This window comes from Anolis sagrei, chromosome 4, assembly GCF_037176765.1.
Source record: "Anolis sagrei isolate rAnoSag1 chromosome 4, rAnoSag1.mat, whole genome shotgun sequence".
Taxonomy (NCBI): domain Eukaryota; kingdom Metazoa; phylum Chordata; class Lepidosauria; order Squamata; family Dactyloidae; genus Anolis; species Anolis sagrei.
The window spans coordinates 21,912,717-21,930,989 of record NC_090024.1 but is presented as its reverse complement, the minus strand read 5'-3'; the positions used below and the strand labels follow the sequence as shown (position 1 = coordinate 21,930,989).

General features: G+C 38.9%; 1 protein-coding gene across 1 annotated transcript in view; it reads right to left on the bottom strand.

Annotated features, from left to right (window-relative positions):
- Positions 1–18,273, bottom strand: part of TAF2 (TATA-box binding protein associated factor 2) — a 65,973-nt gene that overhangs the window by 16,622 nt on the left and 31,078 nt on the right. The window contains exons 17-25 of the mRNA XM_067467313.1: positions 16,365–16,505; positions 14,588–14,698; positions 12,858–13,051; positions 11,836–11,975; positions 10,107–10,176; positions 8,896–9,005; positions 2,103–2,332; positions 662–814; positions 130–235 (exon numbers count right to left, since the gene is read on the bottom strand). Coding sequence (XP_067323414.1) covers positions 130–235; positions 662–814; positions 2,103–2,332; positions 8,896–9,005; positions 10,107–10,176; positions 11,836–11,975; positions 12,858–13,051; positions 14,588–14,698; positions 16,365–16,505 — 1,255 coding nt within the window. The remainder of the gene's footprint in view (positions 1–129; positions 236–661; positions 815–2,102; positions 2,333–8,895; positions 9,006–10,106; positions 10,177–11,835; positions 11,976–12,857; positions 13,052–14,587; positions 14,699–16,364; positions 16,506–18,273) is intronic.

Below are 18,273 nucleotides of genomic sequence, written 5' to 3'. Positions count from 1 at the left end.
CTCAGAGGCTGAAATTTACCTAGAACTGTTACAGGAATGTCTAGACAGGAAAGTTAAGCTCCATACTGAATAAAAAGATAAAGCTGAAGATCACCACAATGGACAAGATTTGCCACCATTTTAACCAACCTGGTGTTGACGGTCTTTCCAACATGTTCAAATGATGGTATATAAAAGCTTGGCTATCATGCACTGTGTCCATATCGATCTCTTCTTCTTCTTGAGAGTTTGAGAACTGTAAGGCCAGAAAACAAAACCAAGAAATACAGGGAGTGCTGGTTAATCTGCTTAAGTCTATAAATGCATAGTAAGAAAAAAAAATTGAACACTGTATATTCCCAATTCTATTCTCTAAGCAACTAAAAATTCAAGGAAGACAGTTCATCATGTTTAATATACAGATGTTACACAAGGGTAAAGAATGTAGAAGACAATGGGGTTCTCAATCATGACTACTGGGGGGTGATGCCAATTCTCCAGCACTCCAAATGTTATGGAATTACGCACTCACTGTGCCCCTTTTTCAGAGCATGTTCCCAAAGGGATGAGGTCTCTCCGTCTTAAGGCACAGGGTCAAACTAGTGCTACGGGTTGTTTAAGACTGGAGTCACTTCTAACAACTACATTAGGTGATTCCTACAATTCCCAACTATTTACTTACTCTTATTTTGAGTTTGACTTTACTGTCGTCAGTCTTCTCTAGTATCTGTCCCGGTTCCAGGGGAGACCCGAGAGGTGTGTCAGCCTTCCGTTTCAACCCTTGCTGATGAGGAAAGGGGAGCATGGCTGCTTCTTTAATAAGAAGATCCTCCTCCTGAAGAAACAATTAAAAACCAGAAATCTAAAATATTTTCATTTTAATAAGAGACTATTATTAGAATGAATTCACAACCCATCACACAGTACATCTCAGATTATTAGATACAGGAGCCGTTCCGGAGACTAGCAAATCACAAATACTCTATTATATATAATGTAAAATACCATTGTTCTCCATATTCGCCATATTAATAATTCATTCCTAAACAATGGTGGGAATTCCCTAAGAAAAAAGTCTAAGATCGGAAATACTGGATCCCTGCTTGAGCAAAGAATGGGTTGGAGAATATTAGTAAAAATGATTTAATTGTTTCTAATATCAATGTTGGGTTGTTGTGGGTTTTTTGGTCTATATGGCCATGTCCCAGAAGCATTCTCTCCTGACGTTTTGCCCACATCTATGGCAGGCATCCTCAGAGGTTGAGGGGTCTGTTGGAAACTAGGAAAGTGAGGTTTATATATCTGTGGAATGTCCAGGGTGGGAGAAAGAACTCTTGTCTGCTTGAGGCAAGTGTGAATGTTGCAATTGCCAGCTTGATTAGCATTGAATGGCTTTGCAGCTTCAAAGCCTGGATGATTGCTGCCTGGGGACTCCTTTGTTGAGAGGTGTGAGTGTTGCTCTTTATTTACTGTCCTGTTTTTAGAGTTTTTTAAAACTGGAAGCCGGATTTTGTTCATTTTCATGTCTACTGTATACCATGCAGCTGTGGACAGGTCTACATAGGGACCACCAAATGCAACATTGCCCGAACATGAATCAATGTCTTTCGTGTTCCTTGATTCATGTCTGGGCAATGCTGCGTTTGGTGGTCCCTATGTAGACTTGTCCAAACTTGCATGGTATACAGTAGACATGAAAATGTACAAAATCTGGCTACCGGTTTTCCATGAGCAAAAACATATCATACCAGATATAAACCCTAAGTCTAACTTCTTTTTAATGTTGCTCAGAACTTATATCTGCAACATGTATGTTAACAAATGAAATCTTGCCAACCAACCCACCCCAAAGAACTGAGTTTAAAAACTTCTCAGACATAGACATAACTAAACCTTTGGGGAAATATCAATGGGGAAAAGTGACTTGATAAAAAAAACTTGCATGAGAGGGAGAAGTATTCCCTCCAATATAGACGGAAAACAGATTTATGGCACATAACAAAGCGATAGCGGCACAATGGTATGAGACAAAGGGCAAAGGCTGAAAATTGAGGCTTTTCTTACTGTGGCGAACTGAACTACTATGAATTCTTGCCAAGTGTTTGATAAAAACAACTGCTCACACTGCTTGGGAAGCCAACCATTTGGCTCATATTGTTTGGATTGTTAGGAAGTTCCGGACCACTTGCCCCCACTTCAGGGATTATAGTAGGATTCAGCACGGCTTTCTTTTCTTTCAGGTTAAGGACCAACCCGAGTTCTGGCAGCGGCAAGCAGGAAGGCCTGCTGAGACCAAACAGCGTGAAGTACAGGTCAACAGCACCGCAGCGCAGCCTCCAGTCGTGGGATGTACCTACAGAGAGCAAAGGTTCTCAGTAATCTTCGCACAATGTCATGAGGTATAGCTTTGCAAGTGAGATGTACTGTAAGTTGTGATCAAGGCTTTAGGGAATAAGGCCAGTCTGCCTATATGTACCATAACACTTTGCATTAACACAATCCCAGCAAACAAATAATGGGAGACTTTTGCACTATGTTACTAAATATAAACATGGGTTATAACATTTTAACTGCCTCTTTGTTCCTGATTTCTAAACACATGCAATGGTCAATTTTGCCCTTTCATGGAACCACACTCAGATTTTAAAACTAGGTCAGCTTCCCAATAAGGGGAATTGTACAGAACAGGATAACACAAATTTATACATAGGCTGACAACAAAATACAGAGCTTGTTCCAGCATAGTTAGTATCAGGGGAGAAAAAGCTTCTCTGCTGGAAAAGGATGAACTGAGAAATATTATTAGCAACAACGTAGGCCTCGCCAAACTTCAGCCTGAGCCAATAGTATGCTCTGTAGTACAAACAACCATTTGTAATTCTAAAGCTGTTAAATCAAGCTGGATCAACCAGCAGTTTCGCCACCTGGCCTTTCTATTTTATGCTACAAAAAAACCTCCATTCATTATATTAGTAACATGTAATCTCTCCTGAATCCCATAAAACAGTGAAGAACATTTGCCACAAATAGATCCCTTTTTTCTGCACAATCTTGTTAAAATACTGAAACTGCAAACAGCCAGGGTTCATCCAAATGTTATGTATTACTCAATGGTGGTCCCTCAAACACTCCTTACCATCTCAGATATACTGGCACTACAAACTGGCAGTACTGGGCAACACAATTTGCCATGTAGAGCATTCCCCCACTCTTTCATCCTAGTCTCTAAAAAAGCAGGAAAAAGTCTGCTCTGTCTTCATATCACACCCTTTCAAATATTAAAACATGGCTATCATGCCCCTTTCTTAACCTTCTTTTTGCCAGGCTGTAGGCACCCAACCACTGCTCCTTATAAGGCAGTGGTTCTCAACCCGTGGGTTACCAGGTGTTTTGGCCTACAACTTCCAGAAATCCCAGTTTACCAGCTTTTAGGATTTCTGGGAGTTGAAGGCCAAAGCATCTGGGGAACCATAGGCTGAGAACCACTGCTATAAGGTATAGCTTTTAAGCCCTTTATCAAACAATCCTAATAATGTCAATAGAAAATGAGATTAATTTCCCATGGCGACCATCCCTTCAACACCAATGGAGTGAAAGGGCCAGAGTGAAGAGGGGAAAGCCAGGAAGACAATCCACCTTGTCTCCTGTACCATCAGTTAGGGTCCCCTCCCCCCAGCAACAATATAGTACTATATAATACTAATATTGTGCTATGCAAATAATATAATATATTGTATATACATATAATATTGATAATTATATTATAATGTAATACATATAATACTAATTATAATACAATATAATATTAATTATATATTAAATATTACATGTAATATTACTAATAATATTACAGTGTAGTGGTACAGTACAATATAGTAATATATAATGCTAATATTGTGTTATGATAATAATATAACATATTGTATGTACATATAACTTGTAAGCCGATCTGAGTCCCCTTCAGGGTGAGAGAGGGCGGGAGTATAAATGCAGCAAACAAATACATCTACTGCTTTTTCGCTCTGAATTACCATTACCATCAGACCTGAATTACCTTATGTATAATGACTTAAATGAGAATGAATAAAACTGATTTAGTGTTTCTAAATCTTCCTTGATTAGAATTCTAAATTATTCATCTATACATCTATCCCTACATTACATAAAAGCCAAAGCAGGTATATGCACACATGTTTGTCTGTTTGTTCCACAAAAGGCTGTTGCTAGACGAAGTGGCCCTCTGTGATATAATTGGATTGGCTGTTGCTTGGTGAAGTGGCCCTCTGTGGTGTCATTGGGAAAGAAAGGTGATGTGTGTGTGAAAGTAAGGGGGAAAGGAAGGAGAAAAAGAGGAAGAGAGGGAGCGAGAAAGTGGATAAAGAAAAACGAAGGAGTGGAAGTAAAGAAGGGACAAAAAGGAAAGTGGAAAAGGTATGAGGGGAGGTAAGGAAAAAAAAGGAAGAAAGAATGAAGCAGGGAGGCAGTGTCCCTCCAACAACCAAGCAAAGTTGGGTATATATGCTAATTATAAAATAAATATGGGTATTAGATACTAGTGCAGAGAGGAAAGGGTACTATAGTGCCATCCATTTCTCCTTGAACCATAAATCCCTTACTTATATGGTCTCTTAGGCAGTCCATCATTGCCATCATCAGACATCTGCCACCTATCAGGGGTCTTAAAACCCACTACCAATGTACAGAACTGCATTTTCCCAGCATTTTCTTGCTGGCTGTAGCAAAGCAACAAAGCCTCCGTCACCTGCACTGTGATGAGCACTTTAATAGCCTATGTTTAGATGCACCTCTCTGGACATGCACATGAGGCCAAGCAGAGACAACAGTATTTGCAATTTCCAGCAACTGCTGAAAATCTTTGATCAGTTTGTAAGGCTTAACAACTGTCTGGCTTGTTGTTAAGTAATGAGTCATGGCAAGGGCAAAGAGACGGCCATGCAATTTGACAGGAGCCAACCAAGAACTGTGCCAAGCAAGTGCTATAATTTATTATGAAAGTACTGTAGTGGAAATGTTTAAGTTTTACACACCTAAAAGTACACTGCATCAGCATCTTACTGACTGAACAATTTCCAGAAGGGAAAAGATGTAACTAGTAAACAAAGCAAAAGGGCATGTGCCTCAAACAAAAGAAAAAGAAAAAACCTAAGCAAAGTGGAAAATTACAAGACCGACTCCTACGGTCACATGAATCATGAGAGCTTCAGCATATCATACTGTATATCACTGTCTAAGGAGATCGTTTGCCCTAGTAAGACTTTTCAGAATAACTGGGAAAACACAGTGCAATGAAACGCAGCTGTTCTGGTCATCCAAATTTAAACAAGCCTTCAAGAGATATGAAGTGGAGATTTATTTTGTCGCTCTTCTGCAAATTATGTAAACTTCCTTAAATATTCATTGGCTTCCATAGTGGCTAGGAAATAACAATATAAGGATGAATCAATAACAAAAACACTGCAACAATGACCTTGATTGCTATTTAACAAATGGATGTAAGTTTTCCAAACTTTTAATTTTTGCTGATACTCATAAACTTGATTTTTAAAACATTTTGAAACTCACCAATTTTATCTTCTTATAACTACTTCCAAAATACACAATCAAACCATTATGATTTATTTTAGGAATTAACACAATTTTGAATCGTGACACGGATGGGTAGGGATTTTAGTCTACAAATATTCTTACTATCCGTTTAGGACTGCATCAGTGCTCTTAATGGAAAGTAACATTTGAACAAAAGATCCATGTGACTCAGAGAGATTTATGTTGTTAGTACACCAAAAATCAAAACGTCTCTGTTATTATCACTCCTTTTGTTAATGCAAGGTCAGTGAGTTAAAGACTAACTTTGCACAATCGGTTCTTGGAGCTGTGGGGGGAGGAGAGGAACATCAACTCTCTGGCGGCAAAATCCAAACTGTTTACTTCCTGAGTTTCACATCTGGTAAATCTTTCCAAATAATTAACAGAGGTGGTCTCATCCCCCCATGGCTTCAACTGCCTGCTGGTGCAGCTGTAAGCTTCTAGGCACTAAAAATAATGATGCATAGAGAGCACACAGCTATTAATGTCCCCTAGAAGAATACACATTTGTAAGTAGATACAAGACAATATGCCAAGTTATGAAAATCAATAGGTACCATCTATTTCATCTGTGGTAAACTCATCACAAAAATATATTGTACAACCTGATTTTCATAACTTGGCATGCTGCCTTCTATCAAACACTTACAACAGACTGAAATTCCCTGAAAGATGATCTTTGTGCACCTTTTTCTTGCCATGAAAGAATGTGAATGGGGGAGGAAAAAAATTACAAGGATTTTCCAGGAAAAAGACCCACATCATTTCCTGCAAAATTCATATTTCTCTCTCCTCCCTCCCCCCAAATAACATTTTCCGGGTGACAGAATCCAGATATAGTATGGTTTGTTAGGAGACTGAGTAGTGCCACTGCATACCAGTCAATAGAGATTATTAGCAGGACAGGCGTAAAACTTCCATGCTCTGCTTGTGGGCTTCCAAGAAACCGATGGTTGGTCACGGAGGGAAGCAGGAAGTTGGGCCTCCTCTGAAACTGGAAGCTCTTCATAGACATCATGACTAACATCATTGATAGACTTATTCTCCATGGAGTTGCTTAATCCCCTTTTAAAGCCATCTGGGCTAGTGGCCATCACCACATCTTGCAGCAGAGAAATCTATACTGAATTGTGTCTTCTTCTTGAAACTACTGTCAATCACTTTTATGGGAACACAAGTTCCATTAGGGAGAGTGTGAAATGCAAATACAGCTCGTAATTAGCCATGTTTCCCCTTCTTTATGAAATTATTTCAGATAGTGATTTACACGTATGAAACATCCTTCTATTTTTTATCAGTTTTATACCAATTTATGCAATGCTTGATACAAAATAAATAAATAAATAAATAAATCTTTCATTATGCCTTGAATTAGTAAATTAATTGTGCCAGGTTTTTGTAAGTTAATCTCCATATATGCCCTCTAGCAAGAACTGCACAGAAGGACTCAGCTGATTTAATGGTCTGGGCTCTTTGATTAACTCTGACTGTGCTCCTGAAAATCTTACTAATATTTTAAGAATGGAAATAGAACCATGTTGGTTCAAGCCAAAGCTTGTTCTACTCCAACGTTTTGTTTGTGTAGTGGCCAACATCCTTCCAACTGGGAACCTATCAAGAGGACAAAGGTTCAACAGCATCCTGCATCATGTGCTTGCCAGCAACTTCTCTGATACTTGAGGTTACACATAGTCACAGTGGCAAAAATCCACTGTTGGCCCTATCCTCCATGAATGTATCTATTTTTCTTTTTAAAATTAACCAAATTGATAGCTACCATTGCATCCTCTGGCAGGGAATTCTGTTGTGTCCAGGGGTACATTATTTTATTGGTTCTGGAACTGAATGCTAGGAGATTCAGAGGATGACCCCAGAGAAGACCTTATTTCTGTTTAAGTAAAGGCAAAGGTTTCCTTTTCTCATTAAGTCTAGTCGTGTCTGACTTTGAGAGGTGATGCGCATCTCCATTTCTAAGGCAAAGAGCCAGCGTTGTCTGTAGATACCCCCTAAGTCATGTGGCCAGCATGACTGCGTGGAGTGCTGTTGCCTCCCTACAGAAGCAGTACCTATTTATCTACTCACATTTGCATGTTTTTGAACTGTTATGTTGGCAGAAGCTGGGACTAACAGCGGAAGCTCACCCCGCTCCCCAGATTTGAACCACCGACCTTTCAGTCAGCAAGTTCAGCAGCTCAGCAGTTTAGCTCAGCTGCTGCACCATCGGGGGGGGGAGGGGCTCTTCCTGTTTATCTGATGCATAATTTAAAATATCTTTATCATGTCATCCTCATCACTTGCACTAATAACGCTGTAACCTTTTCTCACTTTCCTTTTATGCATCTCATCAAAATGTATAATATTCTTTTTTTAGGTGCAGCAACCAGATGTGTACAGTATTTCAGACATGGTCATACCATGGATTTGTATAACAGAGGAATTGTATCAGTTTTATTCTTAATCCTTTTCTAATCAAACTCATTAAATATAACACACCCACTTTTTTTAGTAAGGTAGCATTTGGATATACAGTTGACCTTTTCATAAGCAATACTAAATAGAAAAGATCAGCTCCTTCCAGCTTAGATTCTGTCAATATATACTTGAAGTTAGGATTTATTTGCCCACATAGGCCTCATTTGCTTACAATGAACTCCATCTGTCATTTTCCTCCCAATTCCCCTAGAGATCTCCAAACACTTATTTCTTTTCCTGTCCTAAATAGTTTAGATTCACCAGCAAACCTAATTCCATTTTGTTTTTAAAGATGTCAAACAGGTTTCTTCTCATTTAAAAAGATATCCCAGCTGCTCTGTTACATGACAAACTGATTTCAATGTTTAAAAGATTCTGGAAGAACCTTATTCAGTGAGCTCAAGGAATGTCCAAATCCACATGATCCAAAGTAAACCAAGCAAGTAGCAATAAATGAGGGTTAGTGTTACTAACATATTTAATATCATGAAGACAACCTTGTATGTTATGGAATGTTCTGCTATAAAAGACCACGATATCCAAAGAATTTGTATCTGCCTTAGGCAATAATGCTACATGAAAAAGTTTGAAGGGACATGGTGCAGAAACTTTAATTAACCTCCAACACTCTTTAATTTGTGCCTGAATTGGAGATGCTGAAGGAATTACATCTATACTAATATGAGTTCCACGTTACAAAGTCAGAATATAAGTACAAAATACTCAAATAAATTCTACAGTATGCAGTTGGACTTCTATCTAAAAATGCATAGGGCCAACCGTGGGGGATATCAAAACAATGTTTTAAGAATGGCAAACAATAAAAAAATAAATAACCTGAATTCATAAGTTTCCAGAGTTGATCCACTAGAGCTTCATTACACAATGGAGACTCCATGTTCTTGGTAAATGGTGGGTTCTTCGTCAACATATTCAATATTTTATGCCTAAAGGATGGCAACAGTCAACTTTTAATCCATATAAAATGCAACTTTTCTATTTCTAAGTTTTGCATTTTCTCCAACCTTTTTTCTTTTTTCTGGCTCTGCAGTTATAAATAAGGAATACAAGGTTGTACAAAGTCAAACTTGTCCCTTGGTGCTCACGACTTCTTAGGAAATCAAGTTCAATGAACATATACAGTATTCTAAAAATGCATCAAATAGCCATTTTAAAGAGAAGCCCTAAGGCCATAATGGTCAGTGGAAATAACAAGAAAAGAAACCAAGAGGGAAAAACCTGAAAAGAGGCTACAGTGTTCAAAGGTTGTCATTATCCAGGTCACAAGGGGCACAGACTTGCACTAGTAAATGCTCTAATTTAAATTCAACAGGCAAAATGTCCCGCTACAAATACAACATTTATAATCTTTGTCCCCTAGTTGTGGACTGGAAACCAATTTATATTTTCTTTAGTATCCCAATATAACGAGGCCCAACTCCTCCTTGATACACTGAACTAGTGTGTTTTCCTCCTTTTTTTAAAAAAAGGAGAAAGTTTGCAAAGGTACAAAAATATACAAGGAAAGATTCCACAAAGATGTAAAGATAGTTGCTAGGGAAAGCATACAAATATCTTGACACATTGAGCAGTCTTAGGGTTTTGCTTAGGGTTTTGTTCTTTTTCAGAGAACTGGAGGAATGCTGCCCTCTTGCTTAATAGTTACAAATTACCCGTAGCTGCACATTAGAACCAGTATAGGGTTCCAATTTTGATTCGGACTGTAAGAAACTACTATTGGCAATTTAGTGGAATTTGTTTTCAATTCTGGAAAGGTTTGTCATGCCCTAGAAGAAAACGATATGGCATCTATTTTCAGTTTTGAAGCTGACAAACTCTGGGATAGACTACTGCTTAACCACTCCATACACGTCTGTCAAACAAAAAGCAAGTAAGAATAGATGTAAACAGGAAAAACAACACATGCCAGGTTATTTATAATCCAAATTAATAACCTTTTAAGCAGTTAGCTTGGCGACTTTACTGGAAAATCGCGAGTAACATAGATGTAATTTAGACAAATTCTATCACCAATAAGGAAGACTAACCTGACATAGGGCACAGGATCACTCTGGACCATATTAAGCAGCCACTGCAGTTCATCGTAGCTTCGGTCAACTATAAAGATAAAATGCATGACCTATTCAACACGATGTCAGGATCTTACATATAAGAAGCAATTACTAAAGTTACCCAGGAATATGTATAATATATATGAAACACTTTATATGGAAATAGCATACAACAGGTTATTATGTATTTATGTTACAACTTTGAGACTAAGGATTTTTTCCAATTTTTTGTGTGTCAGGGAGCAACTTGAGAAACTGCAAATCGCTTCTGGTGTGAGAGAATTGGCTGTTTGCAAGGACATTGCCCAGGGGACACCCAGATGTTTTGATATCCTATGGGAGGCTTCTCTCTTATTCCCACATGAGAAGGTGGAGCTTCAGATGGGAGCTCACCCTGCTTCCTGGATTCGACCTGCCATCCTTTTGGTCAGCAATCCTCCCGGCACAAGGATTTAATCCATTGTGCCACCCGGGGGGGGGGGGGGGGGGCTCCTTCAATAGTATGATTCAATGATACCCAGATCCCCTCTCAAACCTTTTCTTTTTTCTTCATTGATTGTGGTGTGCTTTTAAATAATTGCGGACTTTTTGCAAATCTATCATGAGTTTTTTTCCAGTAAAATCTCTTCACAGGAAGGCTGCCGTTGCTCTCCTCTGAGGATGAGAGAGCATGATTTACCTAGGCAAACCCAGGAGGTTTCCATGGCCAGGTAGGGATTCAAACTCCAAAGCTGTTGTCCAGTGTCCAACTACTATACCACACTGACTCTATTATTTATTTGTACTGATACTTATACTTCTGGAATTAAATTTTGACAGCAGTTATATCCACTGTGAAAGGGGAAAGCCACTCATTTCTTGGGTATTCATCCATACAAACCTTCACAACTGACCTGTCCCTAACGTCATATATATTGTAGACTTATATTTCTAACATTGCATGTGCATGGAAATATATAGCTCAGCTGCATGCAAACAAAGTACCTAACAACAAAAAGCTACCAAATGAGAAGGGCTCAAACAATTCAGTAGGTGGATAGCATGCAATCCAGAAGAGTTGTGGAGTCCAATTTAGAAACTGTTTTGAGTCAGAGTCAGTAGGAATGTACTGACTCCGAATTCAATACTAACACTTAAATATTATAACAATGTGAGGTCAATATATTTGTTTAAACGTATTTCAAACGGGTAAAGTGCTCTTCCCATGTGCAGTAAAGTTAAGAACCTGGTATGGCAATGCTTATGAAATTCCCATAAAGCAATATGTTCAGTGTAATGATGTGAGATTGTGGGTTATAGGAGAGGCAGCGGGCGGGGTCATGCAAATTCCACACCAATGGAGTGTCAGAAACACTGGGATGTCTGTGATGGAGGAAAAACAGAAAATCTAGTATGAAATTGTCCCTGTTTGAAAGCCTTCACTTGGGTGGTGGGAAGTATGGTGTTTGTGGAGGTCATTGGCAGGGCTCTTGTACATGTTCATAGTGCTCTCTATAACTTGCAGTTTCACTGAGGGCTACTGGTGTCTCCTGAGCTGTGGGAGCCACAGCTATTTGTGGAAATGGGAGCTTGTCTGTGTGAGTGAACACCCTAGCCACATATATACATATTTTCACTTTTATTACGTGTATAGATTATGGAAAACACAAAGGTAATCCAACTCCGTATGACAATGCACTGAATGATAAAGAAAAAATCATGTAACCTTTTGTGTAGTCAACAACTGCTTCCAAAGCTGCTATTCGGATATCCACAAAGTGCCCATATTCTGCATAGGATTTGAAGACTGCAGGATCACTTGGAACATGTCCATTCTTCTGTAATATGCGAATGGCATTCAAACAGCTATGCATTTGAAGGAAGAGGGAAAGGAAAAAAAAACTTCTGTAAATTCTAAACTTGCTGTCACAAAAGAAAATCATTCATAGCATCATAGCAAACTTCTGGTTGTTTTCACAATTCTAAATTCTGCTAAACAGATGTGTTAAACTTCTTTGTCTGAGATTGTTACAAAAGAGTGGCATTAATGAAGGAAGAGTGTTTGAGAGTTTTAAAGATCTGTGGTCTTTTGATTCTTTACTATCTAATCTAATGTAAACTAGATGAGATGATCCAACCGATATTAAGCAAAAAGTAAGAAGCAGTATAAATATAGGCATGTATTAAGAGTATGTTGTGTCTTGCAGTTTCCATTCCTCCCCCTCCCATGAGTGCTGCTTCATACATTGCATTTTTCTATTGCTGCCCCCGCCTCAATCAACTGTAGTTTACGAATGTGGACTGCCTCGTACAAAGTGTCGACTGACCCATGTCCAGCAAGTATATTTGCATGAGATATAAAGCACACTTTAACTCCACATTAAACCTCCACTGACTCTAACATTCTTTTGTTATCTGAGATCAGAAGAAAATAAAGATGTGATTTCAAGTATTACAAATATTCCTGTTTCAGAAGGGTGTAATGATGCATTTTCTCTTAAAACAGTGTTGACAAAAGGTCTTTCTAGACGCCTATTAAATCTCCCCTCTATCTTTTGGCTCTTGTATGTTTATTGACAATAATGTGGACTAATTAAAAGCTACATTGTGCAAGATTAGAGTGTCTCCGTCAGTATTAACTGGAAGGCAGGATGAAGTAAAATCAAAAACAAAAAAATCCCAAGATTGAATTAACCTTCCTTTTTCAGTGTTATGTTTGCAGAAATTCAAGATGTTTTTCAATCATACCTGACTGTAATGGTGTGCCTGTAACTGGGTAGCAGCTTTTCCATGTTTAAGAATCTAGTAATTTCTTCAAGAATGAGGCGCACATCAGGATTTAGATTATCCAGGGTTCGGGCCTCATTATTCACACTGACAGCAGGAGTTACAGAGTTTGCTAATGCATCAATTAATTCAGCACGGTAGTAGTTGTCTGAAAACTAAATACCAAAACCCAAAATTAGAGACAACGAGCAATACAGAATAGAATATTTAAAGCACAATGATTACAAAACAAAGAACATACAAAGCTACTTTCTATGGCGCATGCTACCAGTTGTTTTATATCTGCAGCTATTTTTGCATTTTATTGATTTTAACTAATGGGGTTTTATGGTATTATGTTGTTGTTATTGCGTTTGCGTTATTGTTTATGCACTTTTTGTATTTTGTGTGTTTGCACCTTTGGGTGCTTTGTGAGCCGCCCCGAGTTCCTCGGGAGATGGTGGTGGGGTATGAATTAAGTTTGATTATTATTTTATTATATTATTACCTAAGAATACAATTCTGTTGACGTTTAGGTGTGGGTGAATTCTACTGTCTTGACATGAGGAGACTAGATACAAGACTGGCTCTAAGGAATGCATATTCTACTTAAAATGTACCTTTGGGCTGCAAGAGTCCCCAAAACAGTTACTATAGAGAGCAAGGGAAAAAGGGAGAGAAGGGGAGAACAAAAAAATACAAGAAACAATCACAGGCTTCACAACATCTGAGGATGCCTGCTATAGATGCAGGTGAAACGTCAGGAGAGAATGGCCATATAGCCCGAGAAACCTACAACAACCCAGTGATTCTGGCCATGAAAGCCTTCAACAGTGCAAAAATACAAGAGTTAAATATCCAAGGAACACTAAATAATTTGTAATTATAGGGCACTCAAAGTTAAAACAACCCAGGTTTCTGGCAAAAAAAGGGAAGAACAGACAGAGAAATGCCATTCAATATACCAGTGAAAAGCTTCATACCCAAATTAATAATTTCCTTGAAGGCAAAGCAACATGGAGAAAGTTCTCCAATGATGTGGCAGGTTTCAATGGGAGAAGCTGCTTCTGAAAATAACCTGGCCTCAAGCCACTTAAGATGTTTCACACGCAATTACCAAAGATCTACTTTGTGTACAGAAATCAGTTGAAAGCACATGCAGCTAATATAATGTTTAAGCTGTGTGATCTATGAAGCTGAGCCCATCTAACCATCTCACCACTGCATTTTGCATTAGTTCAATTTTCTGAACATTTTTCATAGAGTGGTTGCAACCAACCATTATATATGATGTGCTTGTGGCTAGATCTCTCTTTGCCAGGCAGCTGATGCAAAGGCACTTTGGGCCACATTTTGGCACCAGTAACAAAGCCAGACAAGGGATCACTTCCATGGCATGAAGCTAAGCATTCAAGGGGAAGACATGACCTGACTGATTTTACTTCTAGTTTTGGATTAGTTTTCCCACTGATTAGCTGGACTTTTGTCATGTTCGGATTAAGCCTATTTACCTGCCTAATCCATAACTGTCAGCAAACATAGTTCAACAGCCTCTTTAGCATTAAAAACATGAAGGAATTTCTGGGAACAAGCAGGGCTAGCTGAAACAGGAAAGAAAGAGGCCTGACTGTTTCCCACCACATTTGTTGCTTCACACACCAAAACAATGAAACTGCAAACAGAAAATACTAGTGCCCGAACAAATGTTTTACCTTGTTTTTCCTGTTGTCGTTGTACTTTATTAAGTCTAGAATGAATGTCAAAACTTCTTTAGGACACAGATTATGGACATCTCTGAGCAAGGCCATTGCAACAGGCATTGTCTGTGGAAAAGGATGAAGATTAATGAAATTTAAATATAAAGTCAGTGACAAGGAGAATTACTTCTGCCTTCTTTGTGATACTCTGGCCAGTGAATTTCACTGGTTATCCCCTCCAACAGTGCAGAATGGTGTCATATGGTGGCTCGCTCGGTGGCTCGCTGTGAAGCATTTGCTCGATCCTTCGCGGATAAAATTGAGCAGTCTCTGGGGATGTAACGAGAGCATCTGCTTGTCCAGTTTTGTTAGATTCGTTTCAATTGGTTCAGCTTGAGGATGTGGACAGGATCCTTGGAGAGGTGCGACCCACCACATGCATCCTAGACCCCTGCCCTTCCTGGCTGATCAAGGAAGCCAGAGGGGGTTTGGCAGAGTGGGTGAAGGTGATGGTTAATGCCTCCTTACAGGAAGGAAAATTTCCAGCGAGCTTAAAACAAGCTATTATAAAACCGCTGTTGAAGAAACCATCACTGGATCCCACTCAATTCGACAACTATCGGCCAGTTTCCAATCTCCCCTATTTGGGCAAGGTGATGGAACGTGTGGTGGCAACACAACTCCAGGGGTTTCTGGTAGACACTGATTATCTAGATCCGGCACAGTCTGGCTTTATCCTTCTGGGCCGCCTCATGGACATGGGGCTCGGAGGCACTGCTTTGCGGTGGCTCCGATCCTTCCTTGAGGGACGGACCCAGAAGGTGTTATTGGGTGACACCTGTTCGAGTCCCCCTCGGGGTGAGAAGGGCGGGGTATAAGTGAATGAAATAAATAATAAAATAAATAAAATATAAAAATACAAGGATAAACATGGGATCCAAATGATAATTTGGAAGAACAGAAACCTGGGAATTAAATGGTTGAGTCTATGGATACAGAATCCTTGGATACTGAGGGCCAGTTGTACTTGGATTCCACAGTGTACCTCCTGCTCCTGCTTACCAGCCCTGAGAACTGTTGAGGAGTGCATTATCTAGCTGTTCTCAGCACTAAACAGATGAGCAAATTTCACAGAATGCACAGTGTGGCCAAAAATTTCATATGGGCTGCAGGTTTCCCATGCATACATCAGATTTTTCTTTATCATTTCAGAAGTGACTTGAGAACACACTGCAAGGCGCTTCTGGTGAGACAATCGGCTGTCTACAAAGACCTTGCCCAGGGGCGCCTGGATGTGTTACAATCCTGTGGGAGACTTCTCTCATGTCCCCACATGGGAAGTTGGGGCTGACATACGGGAGCTCATCCCATCTCATGGATTCAAACTGCCAACCTTCCGGTCAGCAGTTCAGCCAGCACATGGGTTTAGCCCGATGCACCACAGATGACTTTGATTTGTAATATTTTGGGGGAATAAATAAAGAACACATTTCACCAAAGCGTTATATAATTTTATAGATCTTCCAGCATTCTTCATGTTTTCGTTAAAACCCTGACTTTTAGGGGGAGGGCGTAATACCAGATTTCTTAAGACAGATGGGACAATGAACTGTATATACTATTTTCAATGCTGGGCGTACATTTACTTATCTTCAAAAAACACTGTCCCTGCATTCTAGAAAATGTTTCTAACAGATACATTTTCTATTTTTTTTTCACCCATCCTTGAACCCTTTGTTATGACAATCCATCATTTCATAAAAATACAGTAAGACAGCAGATGCCTTTTTACCTTCTGCAGAAAGTAGCTCTGAAAGTTCATGAAGTTATTGGTTTTCACAATGTTTGGACAACTTTTACAGCAGAACATTCGGGTGAAGAGCGACTTCATAGCTGGTGGTCCTGTCCATGTACTCACCATAAAATTTGCAATCTATATAATTAGGGATGGAAAGAGAAGCCACATCACTAACAATATGCATCACTATGTGTTAGGTACATCGACCATGTGTGTCCCCATGGGGTATAACTCTTTCTTTGCTTCCTGGAAACACTCCCACAGACTGGCACTGTGTCCTGGCGTTGTTCCATAGACTACCACATTGCTTTAAATCACTATTTTAATATATTCTTACCATTAGATTGCCTGTTAAGTAGTTCTTGTATATCTATAAATGTTTCTGGAGGATATTCTGGCACAAGCAATGAGTATTTTGTGCCAATCAAAGCTTTATGCCTAGAGCAAATCTAACACTCTGGTTAGTTGTGCCCAGTAGGGAAAAATCAATAAGATGCCAGCTATCAAGTTGGGTTTGTACTATTACCAGTTTTTGTCATTGAGAAACCTAAAAATCTTCCAAGAAATCCTGGTGTTTGAACCCAGTTTGAAAACCAAACCCCCAAATGAATACTTTGCTTAAATCAAGACAGTCTTTTACCCCTTTAGCCTCTATACATTTGAATGACAGTATGTGGAAACAGATATTAACTTACAGTTCATCTGGAACTAATTCTCCTTCCATAATCAATACTAGGTATTAATTGCCTTCCTTCCACTTATATTTCAGACAGATTCCATTCTCCCTCAATTGTTACAGCCACATAATCTATCTTCACAGAAGCCAGTTATTGGGAAAGCATTAGCACTGCCAGTTTCCTCAATTTATCTGACCAATAACCTTAACACAACATTCAAACACGACCAGCCACCCTGAGAGTACCAAGACCACCCAAAAAAGAACAGACAATTCAGAATCCCATCTAAGATTAAGCTATGGTCAGAGACCAAACACAACAGGGAAACAAATTTAATAAATGGTAAACTGAGGCAAAAATTGTCCAACATACTGATTTACGTAGTCTATTTTATAGACTAGTAAAGGCTTAAAGAAATAACTGCTTGTTACATTTGTCCACAGAGCACTGTAGGGGATCATAGGCTATCATGTTTTGTGATGCAAGACCTCACAAGAAGATGAAAATTTATTCCTTCTTTAGACCCACCACTTTAGTACCTTCCTAACAGCTCATTCATCTGGGTAAGAACTCAAAAAACAAACAAACCCCAAATTACACACATTTTTCCTTACTTGGCACACTCATGTCTTTTCTTGTAAATGCACCATTAAAACATACACTTAGAAGCTGCAAAATAACATATTTAAACAATATGTACCAAATGAACTACTGATTTTAAAGCACTTTGAATAAATTAAACTATTCTGTTATTCATAATATTATATTCTTGTAGCCCAAGTTTTTAAAATGACCTTATTTCAGAAACTCGTGGCACCCAAGGTTATTGCTTAATTCAATAGAACAAGAACACCGCAGCTAATGTCATTATGCCATTATCGAAATCTGTTTTAAGAAATGTATGTGTTTGTACTCCATCTATGAAAGAAAAAAAACATACAAATCCACCTATTTAAAAATGTACTTTTGTTAAAAAAAAATCTGATACTCTAAGTTCCATATGTGTCAGTTTGATGTCTACACTTATAGCTGTAACTTGTTCAGTTTGCCTTTGAAGACGACTCAGAAACTGCATCTAGTGCAAAGAGTGGCAGCCAGATTATTAACTGGGGTGACCTTTAGGGAGCATACCACCCACTTTTTGAAGTAGCTCCACTGGTTCCTGATATGTTTCTGGGCCTAATTCAAAGTGCAGGTGATTACCTAAAAAGCCCTATATGCCTCGG